Below are 16,299 nucleotides of genomic sequence, written 5' to 3'. Positions count from 1 at the left end.
ACGTATGTGCTTCCTATGTGGAAAAAAATGCCAATTGTACATAAGCTGTTTTCCCTCCCTGGCAAAACACTGGCAAAGCTCAAACCTGGTTCCCACAGGCCTGTCTGGGGAGGGGGCTGGAACTGATGGTTGCCCTGATGCCGTCTGTCCCCACCATGGCCTGTGGGATGGAGCTTCATTCACCAGGTGATGGTTTTGTGGCCAAGGCCTCCGAAGGCTGCCTGGCAGTCTGAGAAAAACATACAACAGGCTCTGCTGCAAACTCGACTCTAAAGTACTGTTTGTTACGTATAAACGATTTCCTCCATGAGTGATGCTTCGAATTACAAAGCCATGCTTGCAGCTTGACGGAGATGTTTATGTCTTTGTGGCTGCCTACATGTGTTGTGTGAAAGGCGTTTCCGAATTCGTATTTGAACGTACTGGGCTGTCGTCCGTCTTTCAGCAAAGGCAGGGTACCCCTGTTGCTTTGCGTCCTACCCACGAACTAGGAGAAGCAAAATTAGCACCTCGTGTTTAAGGATTTCAAATAGATGCTTGATCCCGGAGTGGTCGCTGAGGGGGATTAAACTGGAAACCAGTCTGCTAGCACTGGGCTCAAAGAGCGTGTTGAGTCACCTTAAGAGATTCCGGTGGAAATTGCAGCGAGACTTGTTTGTGGGAAGGATCTCTGGTGCAGTTCATTCTCTGCAGCAGCTCTCGATGGATATTGCTTTACTCCAGGTCTGCTCCCGTTGTGTTTGTGGGTTCTGCCTGAAGTGAATGGAAATTTTGTGCCCATAGATCAAGGTTAGGATGAGGCTCTCTGTGTGCCTATGATGTAGATAAATTGCTTGATGGCCATGAACCGTGCTATTCCAGAGCTCGGCAATAAATCACACGTTAGGCTTTAAAACGCACAAATGGGAGCAAGACACTAACTGGTTTTCAGGTGGGAAATTGTCAACAAAATCCTTTTTTTTTTTTTTCCCCATCAAAAATCTGTCCTAACATCAGCAAATTAGTTATACAAGAAAGAGTGCCCAATATAAGACACCACTGGCGTAGGGAGGACTCGCTTGCGCTGGCCTCGTTCCCTGCTTTTCTTTGTGTTCTGGTTCTGCCATCAACGTTTTGTGGATATTGTCGCATTCGGGGACATTAACAGGATTTTCCATTTTTAGCTAGCTAATGATGGGGGACTTCTGACTGGCATGTTCTAGCCCTACGGGGCATTCTATTTTTGGTATTTATTAACATTTTCTGTCATACAATATGCAGTGAAAGTGTTGCGCCTCAGACCTCGGAATGTGAAAAAAGAATGCTTAAAAATGGCAACTTTTTTTTACTGTTTTTGATATTCTGGTTTCCTAATATTTTCCCCCGTGTGCTGTGTCACTGCTGGCTAGTGAGCTGGGACGTGCCTGCCAGTCAAGTCTCCCACATGGAGAAAAAGAAATTGCTGTCACTTGGATGGAATATGTATATATGTATTTTAACCAAAGTTGAGATACGATTTAAAGAAAAAAAAAAAGTACTTTGAAGTCTGTTTTGTAGTTTTAATTAATGCAACGAGAGTTTTTATTTTACTCTCAGTGGAGATAATCTTAATCCATTCACAGTGACCTTTTCTTGTGCAAATTAGCTATACACGCTTGTTTAAGCAAATGGGCCTTTGCAAGATGTCTTTTCCTAAAGACGGAGCTTATAATTGAAAATTGGCTTACTCCCATCTGTCTGGCCTGTGTGAGAATACAAACGTAGATCCGGACTTTTTTATATATAAAACATAATCATATACATATGTATATACATACACATATACATGCATCCAAAAAAAATTATCTAGCCTGCAGGCTATGGTTAAATTAGTTTATTAGTGTTAAAAAATTTCAGTGCCGCAAGTTACTGTCCAAATAACATCTGCCTGCGGAGGCCGGGACACTCTGGAGAGCGGAGGGTGTTTAATCTGGATGCTTTTGTCTCGGATGACGTTGGTGCAGTTCGCAGTTCCGTGGGTTTGCCAGAAGTACAATTAGCTAATAACAGGCTGGAAACTGTTTGGATTTGATGTGTGGTTTTGGTAAATGGTTTTGAGGTGATTGATTGAATCAGAAAAAAAACAACAAACAGGAGTGTCTATAAGCACTTAAAATTTAAATTGGAGGAGCAGGAGTCGTTGCAGCTGTATGGTTAATTGCCAAAATTTGGCAGTTTATCTCTCTCACCACACCTGACAATAACCACCAAGTGAGTCATTGTAACTCCCCCCTCCCGGTCCCCGTCCCTTTTTTAGTGCCTGCTTGGTAAGGGAAGAGTTCTTTGGCGTAGTTTGAGTATTTTTTGCTTTGTCCAGACCTCTTGCGCAGAAAGGACCGCAGTTGTGCATGGCTTTGACTAAATCCGAAAAGAAATGCGGGTCACAGAAGTACCGCAACAATGCTTCGGGTATCAAAATAGTTAGTGTAAGTTTGTTGTTAGAAGTCACGCACGCCTGTTTATATAGAAAAGGATGATTATTTCAATAGGCAAAACGATTTCCTTCATTCTCGGTTTCATTACTGCTCTCCCCAGCTCTCTCCCATGGTGGCTGCTCCTTAGGATGAACAAAAAGGAGCGGGGAGATGGCCGGCACACGCGTGCACGGAGGGAGCTGGTTAACCTGGTGGTGAGCGGTCTTGGTTGGAGATGATTTTATCCAGATGTGTCTCAACAGCTGTTTGCATTTTCACGCCCAGTTACTCTAGGACTCGCCGCTAATTGAATTTTCTCTTTTCTCCCCTGTTCTTGTTAGGTATGATTACCGTGAAATGCTGCACAATGCCACTTTCTGTCTGGTTCCCCGGGGGCGCAGGCTTGGCTCTTTCAGGTTTCTGGAAGCCTTGCAGGTAAGAGCTGCAGTTTAAAGCATCGGCTACACTGGCTGCAATTCAGCGTGCAATAGCAAGGAGGTGGGGGGGAGGGAAATGTGTTTCATTTCCCTAGTGGACAGTAATCCACTTTGCGAAAGCCTCTATTCATACTTCTGGAGCAATTGGCAGCTTCTTCCCAGGAGGGGCTGAGCGCTGAGCTCATCTGAAGGTTGAATGGCGTTACCTCCAGGAAAAGGGTTTCCCTGGATGCGGTGGGGCTGAGAGGTTGGGCCGGTTTAGAGCTGTATTTTGTCAAGCTGTGAGACTTCCCGTTGGGGACACCAGCCTGTACAAGGAAGCCCCGGGGCAGTAAAAATAGCTTTTTGTTTTCACTTAGTCCAAACAGACCTGCTTGTTCATCGCCTCTCTTGAGTTGGTGTTTGCTGAACATGCAGAAGGTGCCCTGGAGGTTGTAAGGCCCCAGACGGAAGCTTCACATGAAGGTGGATACAGGCTGATCTCAGGGAGCTCACAGTGTGTCTGGGACAGCACCCAAATCCCCTTCACCTTTTAAAAACCTTTTGGTTAACAGTCTCCCTTCTTTGGCTGAAGGCAATGCAAAGGGCTCCTGAGTCACTGTGGCAGCGAGCCGTGGCAGCCCAGTGACCAAGCCCGACACTGACCTACTCCGGCTGTAGCTGCCGTGACTTTTTTTTTTGGCAAGCGTCAACTCAGCCCTGGGGTCCTGGATCTCCAGTCAGCCATACAGAGAATCTTGGGAGATGCCGCAGGGACTGGCATCTGGATTTCCATGGGAGCTGGAATGGAGAAAGGGGAGGCTGAGGCGCTTCTTGGTGTCATTGAGGTGGCAAATAAGAACATCTTACGGGTTCCTGCCTCTGGGTGTCCTTTTGCCATTTGGGAAGTGTCCCAGCATTGACAGTAAAGCTGCTAATGAATAGCATCACGTCACTTTTCTTCATCAACCACAAAATGTCCCAGCTGCTATTAAAGAGTATTGTTTTCCGCAATGCAGAGCAGAATTCAGCAGTCCTAAATGTAGGTGTATAATGTGATTTAGAAGCCCAGGGGTACCCTTCTGGCATTCTGCTGCTTCTCCAGAAGATCTCCAGTAGATCCTGTGTCGTGTCTGCCAGCCTTTGATGGGTTTCTTGGGTACCCTAGAGCATCCCAAATGCACCGAACACTTAGGTTTAACCACCTAACCCTACACCTACTGCCACTTTTGAGATCCAAGTTCTGGACTGTCCCTTACCTCTTTGGTCCTACTCCGGTGAAGATCAGTAGCCTGCAAAGTGCTGTTCCCTCTCCAGCCTCTTCGGAGGAAGAAGTGGGACTGGCTTATGTGGGATGACAAGTCACTTCAGATCCTCCTGAAGAGCACTGCTCAGCTCTTCTCTCATCTGAGCCACAAGTCACGCAGTTTCTGTTAGATGCATTGTCTCGGGAGAAGAAAGCAGGGAGTGTACCTCACTGCACAGGACTTGAAGGGTCCAGGTTGATGGTGATAAAATGCAGGGACTGAGGATTTTCCTAGCAGACTAGCAGCGGTATTCACTGATTATGATGAATTCCCAATTTCTGTCTGGCTCCAGGCCACATTGAAAGACATAATCCACATTAGTGGCATGTTTTAAACATGAAAATACATTGCTAAGTGTTTTCTGCTTGGCTTTTTTCATGGACTAATGTCATTTCCTTACAGAAGATCACAGTTCTTTATACGTTATAAGTACTGCTGCAATGCAGAGACTTGACCAGTCTAAGATCCTGTGCTTAATACACATTACCAAGGAAGGTACAGCAGTCTGAAAGATTGCCCTTTATACCATCTTTCGGCAGGTACGAGAGGAACTGACCCCAGTTGGGACCAAATTCAGAGCACTTAAGTTTGTCTTGATCCAAATGAAACTGAACCAGAGCACAGGCTCGATGCAGATCCTCTGGTAACAGGTTCTCGCGTCACATCAGGAGGCTTTTGGTTTGGATCTTATGCTGTGATCCAGCTGACCAGAACTTAGTGGCGATCATTTATTTACAGAAATACTGCCCTATTTACTGAATATTCACAAACCTGCTGTCTGTGTAGAGGAACTTGCGCAACTCATGAAAGATTAAATAATTTAGACAGATCGTACTGGTACAAAATAGATACTAAATGTGTATGCTTTCTGTTTGTTTTAAGAGAGGAAGCAATTCTTATTTTTGTAGATGGGTGATGACAGATGAGTTCTGTTTGTGCAGTTGCCTCTGTTTGGAGAGTTGATAGCAAACAGGGCAGGGAATTCATTCCTCCTTTGTGGAAAAAGTGCTCTGGAATTAAATGTGATACACATTTTCGGTAGGGTTGTCGTGCAACATGTTATAAAAATTGAGGGAGTTAGCGCCCTGCTGAATGGTTTGCAAAGCAGCGAGGGAGGCCATCATTTTGTATTAAATTCTCTAGTGTTACATCTACTGCATTTTAACCATTCTGCCCTCGCCTGGCAGCGTAAGCACCAGGTTTCGAATGCCACTCTCCGTGCAAACCCCACCTTTCAGGGAATAAGAATAAGCGCTACATGGAGAACCATAAACATTTGGGCCGCCCTCCTGCGGCCCCTGGCTTCTGGCGGTCTGTGCCACGTTGCCTCTCCTTCTGAGCTTGTGCAGAAAGCAACGGTCACGGCGTTGGTGCAAACCTCAAAGCTTGCCCTAATCATGGGGTCCCCGCTAACGACAGCGATGCCTCTGTGTGCATGCAGGCTGCCTGCGTCCCGGTTATGCTCAGCAACGGATGGGAGTTGCCGTTCTCGGAAGTGATTGATTGGAACCAAGCTGCCGTCATAGGCGATGAGAGATTGTTATTACAGGTAAGGAAAAGACCGCGGCCTTCAGCAGATCAGTTGATTATTGCTGCCGCCATCTAAATGGACGGGGAAGATGAATCCAAAAGGTCAGGGCTGTAAAAGAATTTTTATCATGAAGGGATTGTCTGTGTCACGCCGGCTATGAACTCATTTAATATGACATCATTCATTTTTTGACCTGAAGGTCATTGCAGCCACCAGGCCACACTCTTAAATGCAAGAGACTCTCTTATTTTTCCGAAGAGCGTGAAATCTCTTCTGGTGTGGAGCACCTGGATGCCTCTCGGAGGCAGGGCTGTCCTGGACCGGGTGCTGTGATGAGAGAGAAAACATTTGAAGGCAAGTTCTGCCCTCGTCCTACAAAAATAGTTTGTCCTCAGGCGTACCACCAGTGCGTGTGTCTGGCTGGCGGGTACTGAAGGGATGCATCAGGAAAGCGGGTATTTTCTCAGACAGGAGTTACCACCTGACAGTTTTGTGGGAAGCAGAATCTGTCCCTTTTCTGATGTCTGGACCACGTAACATTGCATTCTGAAGCAGCGTTCATGTCACTTTTTGTTAATCACCTTGAGATCATGGAACAAAGCGGGCTGAGAAGTTAGAAATTCCCTGCTGCCTTCAGCATCTACTTTGGTTTTAAATTCACTACATTATTTTTATAGTCTAAATACATTCTGTAAAGTATGTGGAGAAGTTGATGTTAGAAAAAGTTCTTGAAAAAATGGTTTCCCCAAAGTAGCATTTGATAAAACGCCATCACCCAGCTGAGATCCGTGAGATCTGGAGTAGCCACTAAGTAACCACTAAGAGGGTTTCTTTTTTCAAGGCTGAATTTAACTCATTTCCAAAGTGGCAAGCTGTTGTCATCTGTGAAGAGAAGCCTTCAAAGGTATAGGTGTCTTGGCACCCCAAAAATGAAGTACCTTTGGAAATCTTGTTAGATGCCTATTTACTTGTCTGAAGAAGTAAATAGTGGAGAAGAGCGGGCCTAGCAAGCCTTGCGAAGTGCTGCCTGTTCTCCTTAATGTGATACAAGCTGCAAATGTGAACGGGCCATTGGATTTTTGCTTCTGTGGACAGCACGTTTTTCTGAGCAGAATTATTTCTCTCTTTAAATAATAATAATTTGCTGATCTTCATGCTTTCCGGTAACATGCCATTCGTTCTCCTCACAGCTGCTTCCATATTGAACAGCCACTGCACCGTTATTAACAGTGTTTTTAAAGAGCTGGCAGGGGGCCTGAATGTCTGCTCTGGGAAATGTTTTTGTTATGTTACAGTTTTTCATTTCCTGTTTGAGAGCAGCTCGGATGTTTTTATTTGCATATTCTCCTCATCGTAGCGCGGGGAGAGCTTAATCCAGCCTTTCTGCGTTTATTTGTGCAGGATGGTTTTTCCCTTCCTCCTACTTATTACTGAAATGACCTTTCATTAAGACGTCATCCTGTTCTAATAATTCCAGTGTAATCCTGCCAGATTAGTATTAATACATCGTTTTCCCCACCTGTCTTTCTGGACGAGTAGATTAATAACCGATAGGCAAATGCAGTTAAAATGGGAGCTCTGATTTTTCTTTCCAGATGTTGTAACGGAGCAGACACCGAGGCTTTTTTTTAACCTTGGCACTGTTTGCAGGCGCCCGCGAGCATGGTGTGGTCTGTAAAATCGTAACTTCTTGCAGTAACCTTCACAGCCAGAGTGGCCTTCCCTTTCAAAAGGTGTAGTTGGGAATGGGCATTGATTTTATTTCTTGCTCACACAGGTACACACACACGCGCAAAGATGCACATAATGCAATGAAACATTTACATTTATAGCAAAAATGTCGTATCACCACAGTGAATTGATCTTTATCATGTGTTTGCTGTTGATAACAATCCCAGGTGTGATTAAGACACATCTGCGTACAAACAGTACAGGTAATGTTCATTCTCCCTCTATTTACTGGAACTTATTGGAAAAGTAATAAAAAGAAAGAATATCCACCACAAAAGATGAAATTTGATGCAGTACTTTACTGCATCACATCACCATTCATGACGTGGTCAATTAGAAGACCATGTACTAATACACGTTTTTAGCTTCTTTCATACTAGTTTTGCAGGGAATATTTTATCTAAAGGGCCTATAGGAAAAAAACATAAGGTAGCATCTTCAACAGTCTGGCCTTTTTCTTCAGTTCCACCGTGCTGTAGTGCCAACTCTCTCATAAGCTCAGATCCTGTATTATAGTTAGCAATGTCTCTAAGAGGAAGGTCTAAGAGACGAAGGTCTTAGAGAGCAGAGACTGTCCCATCTGACTCTGCACCCTGTGGAGCCATGGTCCTTTTGGAAGCAGTCTCCAGACCGGGATGCAACCTATGCTGTAAAGAATTTACCAATTCCTGTGGAAATTTTTTACATATAAATCCTTAAAATCTCAAATTTTCTTCAGGAAAATGTTTCCTGGGAAATCATTTGATTCGGGAGCAAGTGAAAGCAAATAATGATCCCTGACACCTCTCAGAATATTTTAGGAATAGAATCATAGAATCATAGAACCATAGGGTTGGAAGGGACCTCTGGAGATCATCTAGTCCAACCCCCTGCCAGAGCAGGGTCACCTAAAGCAGGTTGCACAGGAACGCGTCCAGGCGGGTTTGGAACGTCTCCAGAGACAAAGACTCCACCACCTCTCTGGGCAGCCTGTTCCAGTGCTCTGAAACCCTCAAAGGAAAGAAGTTCTTCCTCATGTTTAGGTGGAACTTCCTATGCTTTAGTTTGTGCCCATTACCTCTTGTCCTGTCCCCAGGCACCACTGAAAAGAGCCTGGCCCCATCTTCCTGACACCCACCCTTTATGTATTTATAAATGTTGATAAGGTCCCCCCTCAGCCGTTGTTTTTCCAGACTGAAGAGACCCAAATCCCTCAGCCTTTCTTCATAAGAGAGATGTTCCAGTCCCCTAATCATCTTGGTAGCTCTCTGCTGCACCCTCTCCAGCAGTTCCCTGTCCCTCTTGAATAAGCAAAGGGTTTTGTGGTCAGGAAAAAGCGAGATGTGCAGGGGCACAGGTAAGCTTCAGAATAAGCTGGGATGTGCAAAAAGCACCACACAGCCCAGGTATGCGCTTTTACAACTAGCGACTTAGGTAAAAGATTAATGAGAAATTAGCGTCTGAGAACGAGGTGGCCTAATCTGAAATCACAAATAAGTAGGCGCAAAAGCAGAACTCTTCGTTTCTAGAAAAAATGAACACAAGTCAGCAAAATATCCTAGATACCTTTCTGGTGCTTGTAATTGAAGCAACTTGCAGTTAAATTCGCTTGATAATGTCAGTTTGCGTTGCTGGAGTGGTGTCCTGGAGGCCTCGGTCGAGGTCCTAAGAAGTTAAGCAATGACACGTATGTACATTAGTTTCTCTCCGGTGTGGAAGAGGGACATGGGGATGGGGAAAGACGTTAAAGTGAAGCCCTCCCCTTCCGATCCAGTGGGCAGCTACGTTTTTTAATGGCAAAGCGTTGCAGCAGGATAATTTGGGATTTATTTGTAAGGCAACTTATACCAGAGTTTATGGGTTGATTTAATGGAAAGGGGAAAAAAGAAGCAGTGAATAACGGGTGTTGTGGGAGTCATTATTCTTTCTACCCACAGTAATTAGTAAAATGCAATTTGATCCACGGGCTCCCAAAAAGTGGAGTCTTACTTAAGATGTTGCTGTGTTTTCCTTAGGGCATTTAGTGTTGCCATGCTGCAGTAAATGCAATTCCCGATCCCTTTAATATACTTTGAGAGCGGGGGTTATTGTTGGACTCTCAAGACCTGCAGGTACTAGTTTGTTAAAATACTAGTCCCTGAAAAGCTTTGTGCGTGAGGGGTATATGGAGAAGCTCCTTGCTGTGCCGCGCCACAGTGCCGGGGAGGGGGAGCTTTTGTTACCATAAGCCAACCAAAAACTAAAAGAAAGCAGATAAAATAAAATTCATATATTCAGTACCAAAGGTTATAAAGGGTTGTGTCTCATTCGTTTTACATCAAGGCTTTAACTGTTGACACACGCGTCTCTGTCGGACAGGAGCGCCGGAGCTCTGCAGCTTGCTAATAGAGGAGAGGGCTTGTCAGCAGCATATTAATTCGACAAGATTGTGTTGTTTTCTGAAGCTTCTGACTATATTACATCTTGTATTACAGATTCCTTCTACAATCAGGTCTATCCATCAGGATAAAATCCTAGCACTTAGACAGCAGACACAGTTCTTGTGGGAGGCTTATTTTTCTTCAGTTGAGAAGATTGTATTGACTACACTAGAGGTGAGTAAAAATTGCCTGGGACCTTGCCGAGCAGCAAGGTTCCCGTGCCTGTCCAGCCGCTCCTGTCCTGAGCCCGTGTCGGACCTTGGTTTTCATGACACACAATTGGTCACTGGGAAAAAAACTCGGCATCTTGATAAGTTTTCTTCCCGAAGGAAATACTTTCTTCATTATCGGAATCCGCATTAGAAAACTGACACAGTGAAAAATGGGAGCTACCTGACACACGGAAAAGTTGTCATGTGAGATCTTGCCTTTGCAAGGCTTTATGGCTTATGAATCACTATCCTTGTCATTGGGAGTGAATGTGTTTCTTTAAGAAACCTTTCCGGAATTCATTTTGGAAAAAATACTACTGTAAAGCTCTTCTTCGACCATTCCTTAACATTTTGATGCCTTGTGGTGGGGCTGTTGGTCTGGCTGAAGGAAAATGGGGCCTTGTAAATCACTGTGTCTTATCTTCACACACAGCATAAGGGAAAGGCCTGATCATCCTTATAAGATATTAATAAATAATCGTAATTAGACTACTATTAAACAGGGAGACAGATGATGTCAAATGTGGAGAGAATGCTTTCTGAATTCAGAGACGGAGGAGAGATGAAAGGCTCTTTAGAAGTAGGGCCCAGGCTACAATTTCAAAAGCAGGTTTCTCTTCTAATTGTTTTGCAATTTTGCACATAAATTTTTGACACACTTTTACCACTGAAAGTGGCTCGCTTTGTAGGTGCAAATGCATTCGTCTTATGCTAATGCTTCTGCAATTGCATCCGTCTTTTGTGAACAGTTGTAAAGCTCCACATTTCCCGCTGTGCCTGCTTTCCCCTGAAAACTGCAAATGAGTGCTGCTGCCCGCACTACAGGTTGTCCGTGGCTGATCTACTTCCAGCTGCTGCAAGACAGTCCCTTAGGTTTTGCTGTGCCAGTGAGGAAAACCAGCCAGGGAACATTTTCGGAGCCCCTGGCATAGCTGTCCTCGCAATTCTCTCCTCCCCCCTGAAGAGCATGTCTTCGTCTGTGCTGCCCATTGGGAACGGCTCTGCATCCTCAAACTCCCCATAGGCGCTGATGAGGTAGTGATAATTATCACAGCCCACGCCAGGATCGGACTAACAAAGCTGGAAGACCATGTGCCAGCGCTCGCAGTCTAATTTCCCCTTACAGCAGTACCCTTAGGGACAAGCAGGGTGCCTCCTGTGTCGTCTGCCCCTTCCCTGCATGCGCCCTGTCATCGTTAGGGATTGCGAAAAGGCGAGGGGTGCACGCCTCTCCTCGCTGCCCTCTCCTGCCTCTGCTGGGGCTGGTCTCGGGGGGACGTAACCTGCAGCCCCCATGGCCTTGGTGTCCATCACGTCAAGCTCCAGCACTCACAGATGTGTCTTTAGCGCTGCCCTGGGACACGTTGGCCCGTGTGGCCTCGGGTGCCCAGGGGACAGCAAAACCCATAATAAAGCCGAAGTAGCCGGGCAACCAGCAAGCTGGCGTTTCCGCTCAGAGGGGAAAAAACTAAAGCAAAACCAAAAAATCTTCCCGGAAGGTTTAATTTAATGAAACCAAGTAATGTATGCCTGGTGTTGAAGTTAACGTTCTGGGTTTTTTCATTTGTTTGCGAGGGTGGTTTTAGTTTGAGGGGTTTTTTGTTTATTTTTTAATTCAGGACTCTCCGAAATTTTTGAGACAGCTAAGAGGGATTTTGTTCTTATGAACAGATACTCATTTCACATTTCAACTTGCCTAAGTAAAGTCCTGAGTTAACTTTCCTTAGGAAAGGAATAAAACAGTTGAGAGTGATTTTTGGTATCTGAAACCTCCAAGCGGTTTATCTTCTTAAAATCTGATACCTGGAAGTAAATTCCTGGCAGGATTATTTTTTTCTGGTGGATGTTATCCATCTTCTGTTGTAACACTGTTGTGTCAGAGTGCTCTGATGATGCTAGATATCATCAGAATAATCACTTGCCTGCTGACTGCAGTGCTGGTACATGTCCACGTGTGAGGGTATCAGTACAGAAAAAGTCTTCATCAACTCAGATGTCTGCAAGGACATCACAGCTCTCCTCTACCCTTTATCCTGGACACCTCTGAAAACATTAAGCCACATTTTAAGGTCCTTGATCTTCTTGCGGCCTGTTATCTGCAAGGACATCACAGCTCTCCTCTACCCTTTATCCTGGACACCTCTGAAAACATTAAGCCACGTTTTAAGGTCCTTGATGTTCTTGCGGCATTCGGTGGCCTGAATCAAACAGCTCATAGCCCAAAATAAGAGGTTTGAATCATGTGGCCAGCAACCCCACGCTGCAGGTACAGAGGAACTGCCCCGTGCCATGGACATGGTGTGGGTTAGGAAAGGATTTTCATGAGCGTCTGCTGCAGGCTGGTGAGCGGGAGCGCTGGCAGCGCAGCATTGGACTGCTGCGAACACCATCTGGACGCACTGGAGTTCCAGTGTGTCTGCACTTTTTCAGCTTGGTCTTCTCTGAAAACAAACCCAGAACATCCCTAGATCACTGTGTGGCGTGCTCAGTCCTCCGCTTGGGAAGAGGAGGGGAGAGGGACAGCACAAAGGACAGGCAAGAAGTGATTGATACTTGGCCGGGGCATGTTGAGGAGCAGCAATGATTCAGGCAATGTGTGAACTTTTTGAAGTGTGAGGATGAGAGAGACAAAAATATTGGATTATTAATGAATTCCAAAAAGAAAAGGGAGATCTCACCAGAGCTCCTAACCCCTTCCTTCTCTTATTAAACTTGCTGTCATGCCTCATCATTGGAGAGCCCATGTAGCTGCTGTCTGTCTCTGCAACATGTGCAACGCTATACATTCTGCATTTTAATTGATTGGTCCTCCATGTCATTTTTTTTTTTTATATACTTTTCTCTTCTCTTTCTGCCAAGTTGTCTTTTCTCCCCTCTACCATGACAGGCAGCTAGCTAGGTTTTTTATGAAGAGTGTGATAAATTAATCTTCCATTTTTTTCACTGTGCTAAATCAGCGAGGCCAGCTCCCCAGCCTGGTGTGGGACCACGCTGGGGAGATGTGTGTGCCTGCCGTGCACCGAAGGCTGCGTGGCACCGGGGACCTGCTCCGTGTTAGGGCTGTGCTCACTCCGGGTGCGCTGAGGCAGCCTTGAATGCGAGCCATGTGTCTCCCCTGCAGCCTTGTTGGCTACCAGCGCGATGGAAAACTCCACCGTCTGTGAAAACCTCCTGACCATGTAAATTCGCAGACTTCTCCTTATCTGATTATGCCCCAGTTCTGAGAAAGCGGGAGGAAGGAGCTGTAATGTTTAGGCTTTGTGGTAAACACTCGAAAATATGTACTTTCTAGGTTCTGTCTTTGTTTAGTGGCATAAGTTGCAGATGGAGAAACAGCAGTCATCATCTTTTTTTTCCTCTCCCCACTACCATGCAGGAGATCTGACAACTGATACACCTAACTTTCCAAACAGAAATATTCAGATACGTTTTTCATAGAATCATAGAATGTGTTGGGTTGGAAGGGACCTTTAAAGGTCATCTAGTCCAACCCCCCTGCAGTCAGCAGGGACATCTTTAACTAGATCAGTTGCTCAGAGCCTCGTCCAGCCTGGCCTTGTCAGTGACGGAAATACAGTCCTAAGTCTGTTATTCTGAGACCGAATAAAAAGTTAAATTAACTTAGGCATATGAGTGAATTACTGCATATTAGCTACGGTAATTGGCTGTAGACAAAAGTAAGACAAGCATGCAAACCCCTAACATTTGCCCCAATTTAGCAGTATGAATATTGCCACCAGCAGTGGATTGTGTAGCAGAACGTAACTGGTGTTTTAGCGTTTTTTTGTCATGGCAATCAAAAATTCAAGGAAAATCACTGCTTGTGGCAACACTTATTCATTTTCTTTATTGACCAAACGTCCCTGAACTCAGCTGCTTACGGAGATTTTAGCTTGTTTAGACTCCAGCAGCTGCTTTTGTTCAGCTTGTGTTGGGTCTTTTTGCTTGCTTTTGGTTTTCCTGTGCCATGGGTATACACTTTCTTTAGTTCCATAGATTTTAAGGCCAGGATGAATGATGAGGGATCAGATTTAGTCCAACTTCAAAGCCATAGAGTTTCACCGGGATGTGCCTGTGTTAAGGCCAGAGATGTTAGATTGGAAGAACCAACGTGTTCTTGGCACTTGAGCCCTGCACAATGCATAAACTGCCAATTATGTGAAATCTCCACAGGAGATCCCAGAAGATGAACTGCAGAAGACACAGCAATCCTGCTTAGCCGACTTAGGGGAAAATTCTTTCTTTGCCGTTCCCCAGCCCTTTGCAGTGTCCCCTCTCCAGACCTGTCAACCTCCGATGCTCTGATGCAAACCTGTAAGAACGAGTGGCCCAACAGCAGATGGCCCTTAGAAAGCTGCATCTTATCTGGAGGCTAAATTTGTCCAGCTGTACCTTCCCGCCCCAGAATCTTGTTATGCCTTTGCAGCAAGTTTGAAAAAGCTCCCATCGGCGTAAGAACCGCTGTGGTTCTTGCATACTGGCAATTGAGCTGAAGTAACTGTAATTAGTTTTATAAATATACATTAATTGTACAGCCCTGTATCATTTTTTTGTGGCTTGTGGTATTCCAGATGATAAAGCAGATGAGCTAGCAGTCTGTTCTGACCTTAAAAATCTAGGAATCTGTGCCTGTGGCCCTGTGCAGAGACAGACAGTAATTGCCAAAAGATCTTTTTCTGTTTCGTCCAACAAGGAACTGTTGTAGAACTGAGACGTGGAATCAGTGATGTATCCGAATGCTAATATCCCTTTATAATTAAGCAAAAATGAATAATTAGTGCAGCCTGATTTGCTGAAAGTCTTTGTGATTTTGAATGCTCTCATTATCTCAAAATAATACCTAGCTTTGTAATGTCATCCTCAAATAATTATCTTCTGTGAGTTCTGGGTAGCGAAACTGACAATGAACTAATCGGGCTTACAACTGCTAAGATACACTAATAGACAAAATATTTGACTTGAAATACAAAGCGCAATGAATTGCAAGGTCCCCATGTCCAGAGAGACTAATGAGGTGCTCTGAAACCTATTGCACAAAGCCTGAGCTGCTGAAGCGGTGTCAAAGCATGCAGGTTCTCTGTCATTTTCAGCGAGATTAAGCAGGAATGTCTAGAAATTTGTGTGCTTCAGCTTTTTGCAAAATGGGTGATGATTCCAGTCAGCTGGAGTCTCTGGAGCTTCTACCAGTGGCTATTACAGTCTATTTAAAAATCATCGCCTCTCTTGTTTTCCAGATTATTCAGGACAGAATATTTAAGCACATATCACGTAACAGCTTAATATGGAACAAACATCCTGGAGGGTTATTTGTACTGCCACAATATTCCTCATATCTGGGAGATTTTCCTTACTACTATGCTAATCTCGGTGAGTGAATCCTTGCTATAATCTAGCGGTATTTGGAATCTCTAGTGGAAATTTGGAATTCAATCTTTGAGTAGCACGTGCCAAGTGAGTTACCATTCGTTTCTAGTTAATGATGCCTTTCGTTTATCCTGTCTCAGTCTCCCCTGCCTGCTGGAGACTAGAATGTCTCTGACTCATCAACATGCATCACGTGCCTCTTACTTGCAAAGATTGTTTTAAAAAAATCTATGTCCCTTCATACTTTTCAGTTGCCAGTAATTAATGCCTGAGTTGCTGACCCATTCATGGCCCAGGGGGACATAAGAGGAATAGTTTTTTGCTTTCTTTGTTTACTTGCGCTCAGCAAATTGGAAAAGTGGTAATTTACCCATGACACTTGTTATTGGAGTGCACAGTTAGTATGGATTTACTCTCCATACTCTGCGTTTTCATATGGATCCCACCAGAAGGAATGAACAGGGCTCAGGTTCGTGGCTTTTTTTCTGAAGCGGAGCTTAAACACTGAGTTCTGCAGGGGGATGTGCCTGCAGGCTGAGGTGATCCTGCTTACCAGGCTCCTGCTGCTTTTGGCTCAGCCTGCGCCATCCCACTGGTGTGGCTCTGTACTGCTCACCTGCTAAAAATTCACAGTTAAAGAGGGAGAAGAAGGTTTCTGTGGGAACTTTGATGAAAAACGACTATGACCCCACACAGACGAATTTAGGTAAGACTGCGAGCAGCAATGAAGGGTAGACGCCAGTAGGATCTGTTATTTTAGGCAGAAAAGGAAATCACAGCGAGACAAAAATATCGGAATGGAAGGCAAGGATGCAAGCAGAATTATCAGCTCAGGAGGTAATTGAAGAGGCATGTGGATGGGGATCGACCCAGAAAGAGCAAAAATCTGACAGAGGCTGTAATGGAA

General features: G+C 44.8%; 1 protein-coding gene across 1 annotated transcript in view; it reads left to right on the top strand.

Moving 5' to 3' along the window:
• EXT1 (exostosin glycosyltransferase 1) overlaps positions 1 to 16,299 on the top strand; it is a 185,463-nt gene that overhangs the window by 155,813 nt on the left and 13,351 nt on the right. The window contains exons 2-5 of the mRNA XM_074577716.1: positions 2,774 to 2,867; positions 5,597 to 5,704; positions 9,871 to 9,990; positions 15,263 to 15,395. Coding sequence (XP_074433817.1) covers positions 2,774 to 2,867; positions 5,597 to 5,704; positions 9,871 to 9,990; positions 15,263 to 15,395 — 455 coding nt within the window. The remainder of the gene's footprint in view (positions 1 to 2,773; positions 2,868 to 5,596; positions 5,705 to 9,870; positions 9,991 to 15,262; positions 15,396 to 16,299) is intronic.

This window comes from Larus michahellis, chromosome 2 (assembly GCF_964199755.1).
Source record: "Larus michahellis chromosome 2, bLarMic1.1, whole genome shotgun sequence".
NCBI lineage: Eukaryota > Metazoa > Chordata > Aves > Charadriiformes > Laridae > Larus > Larus michahellis.
This window is presented reverse-complemented; position numbering and strand designations above follow the sequence as displayed.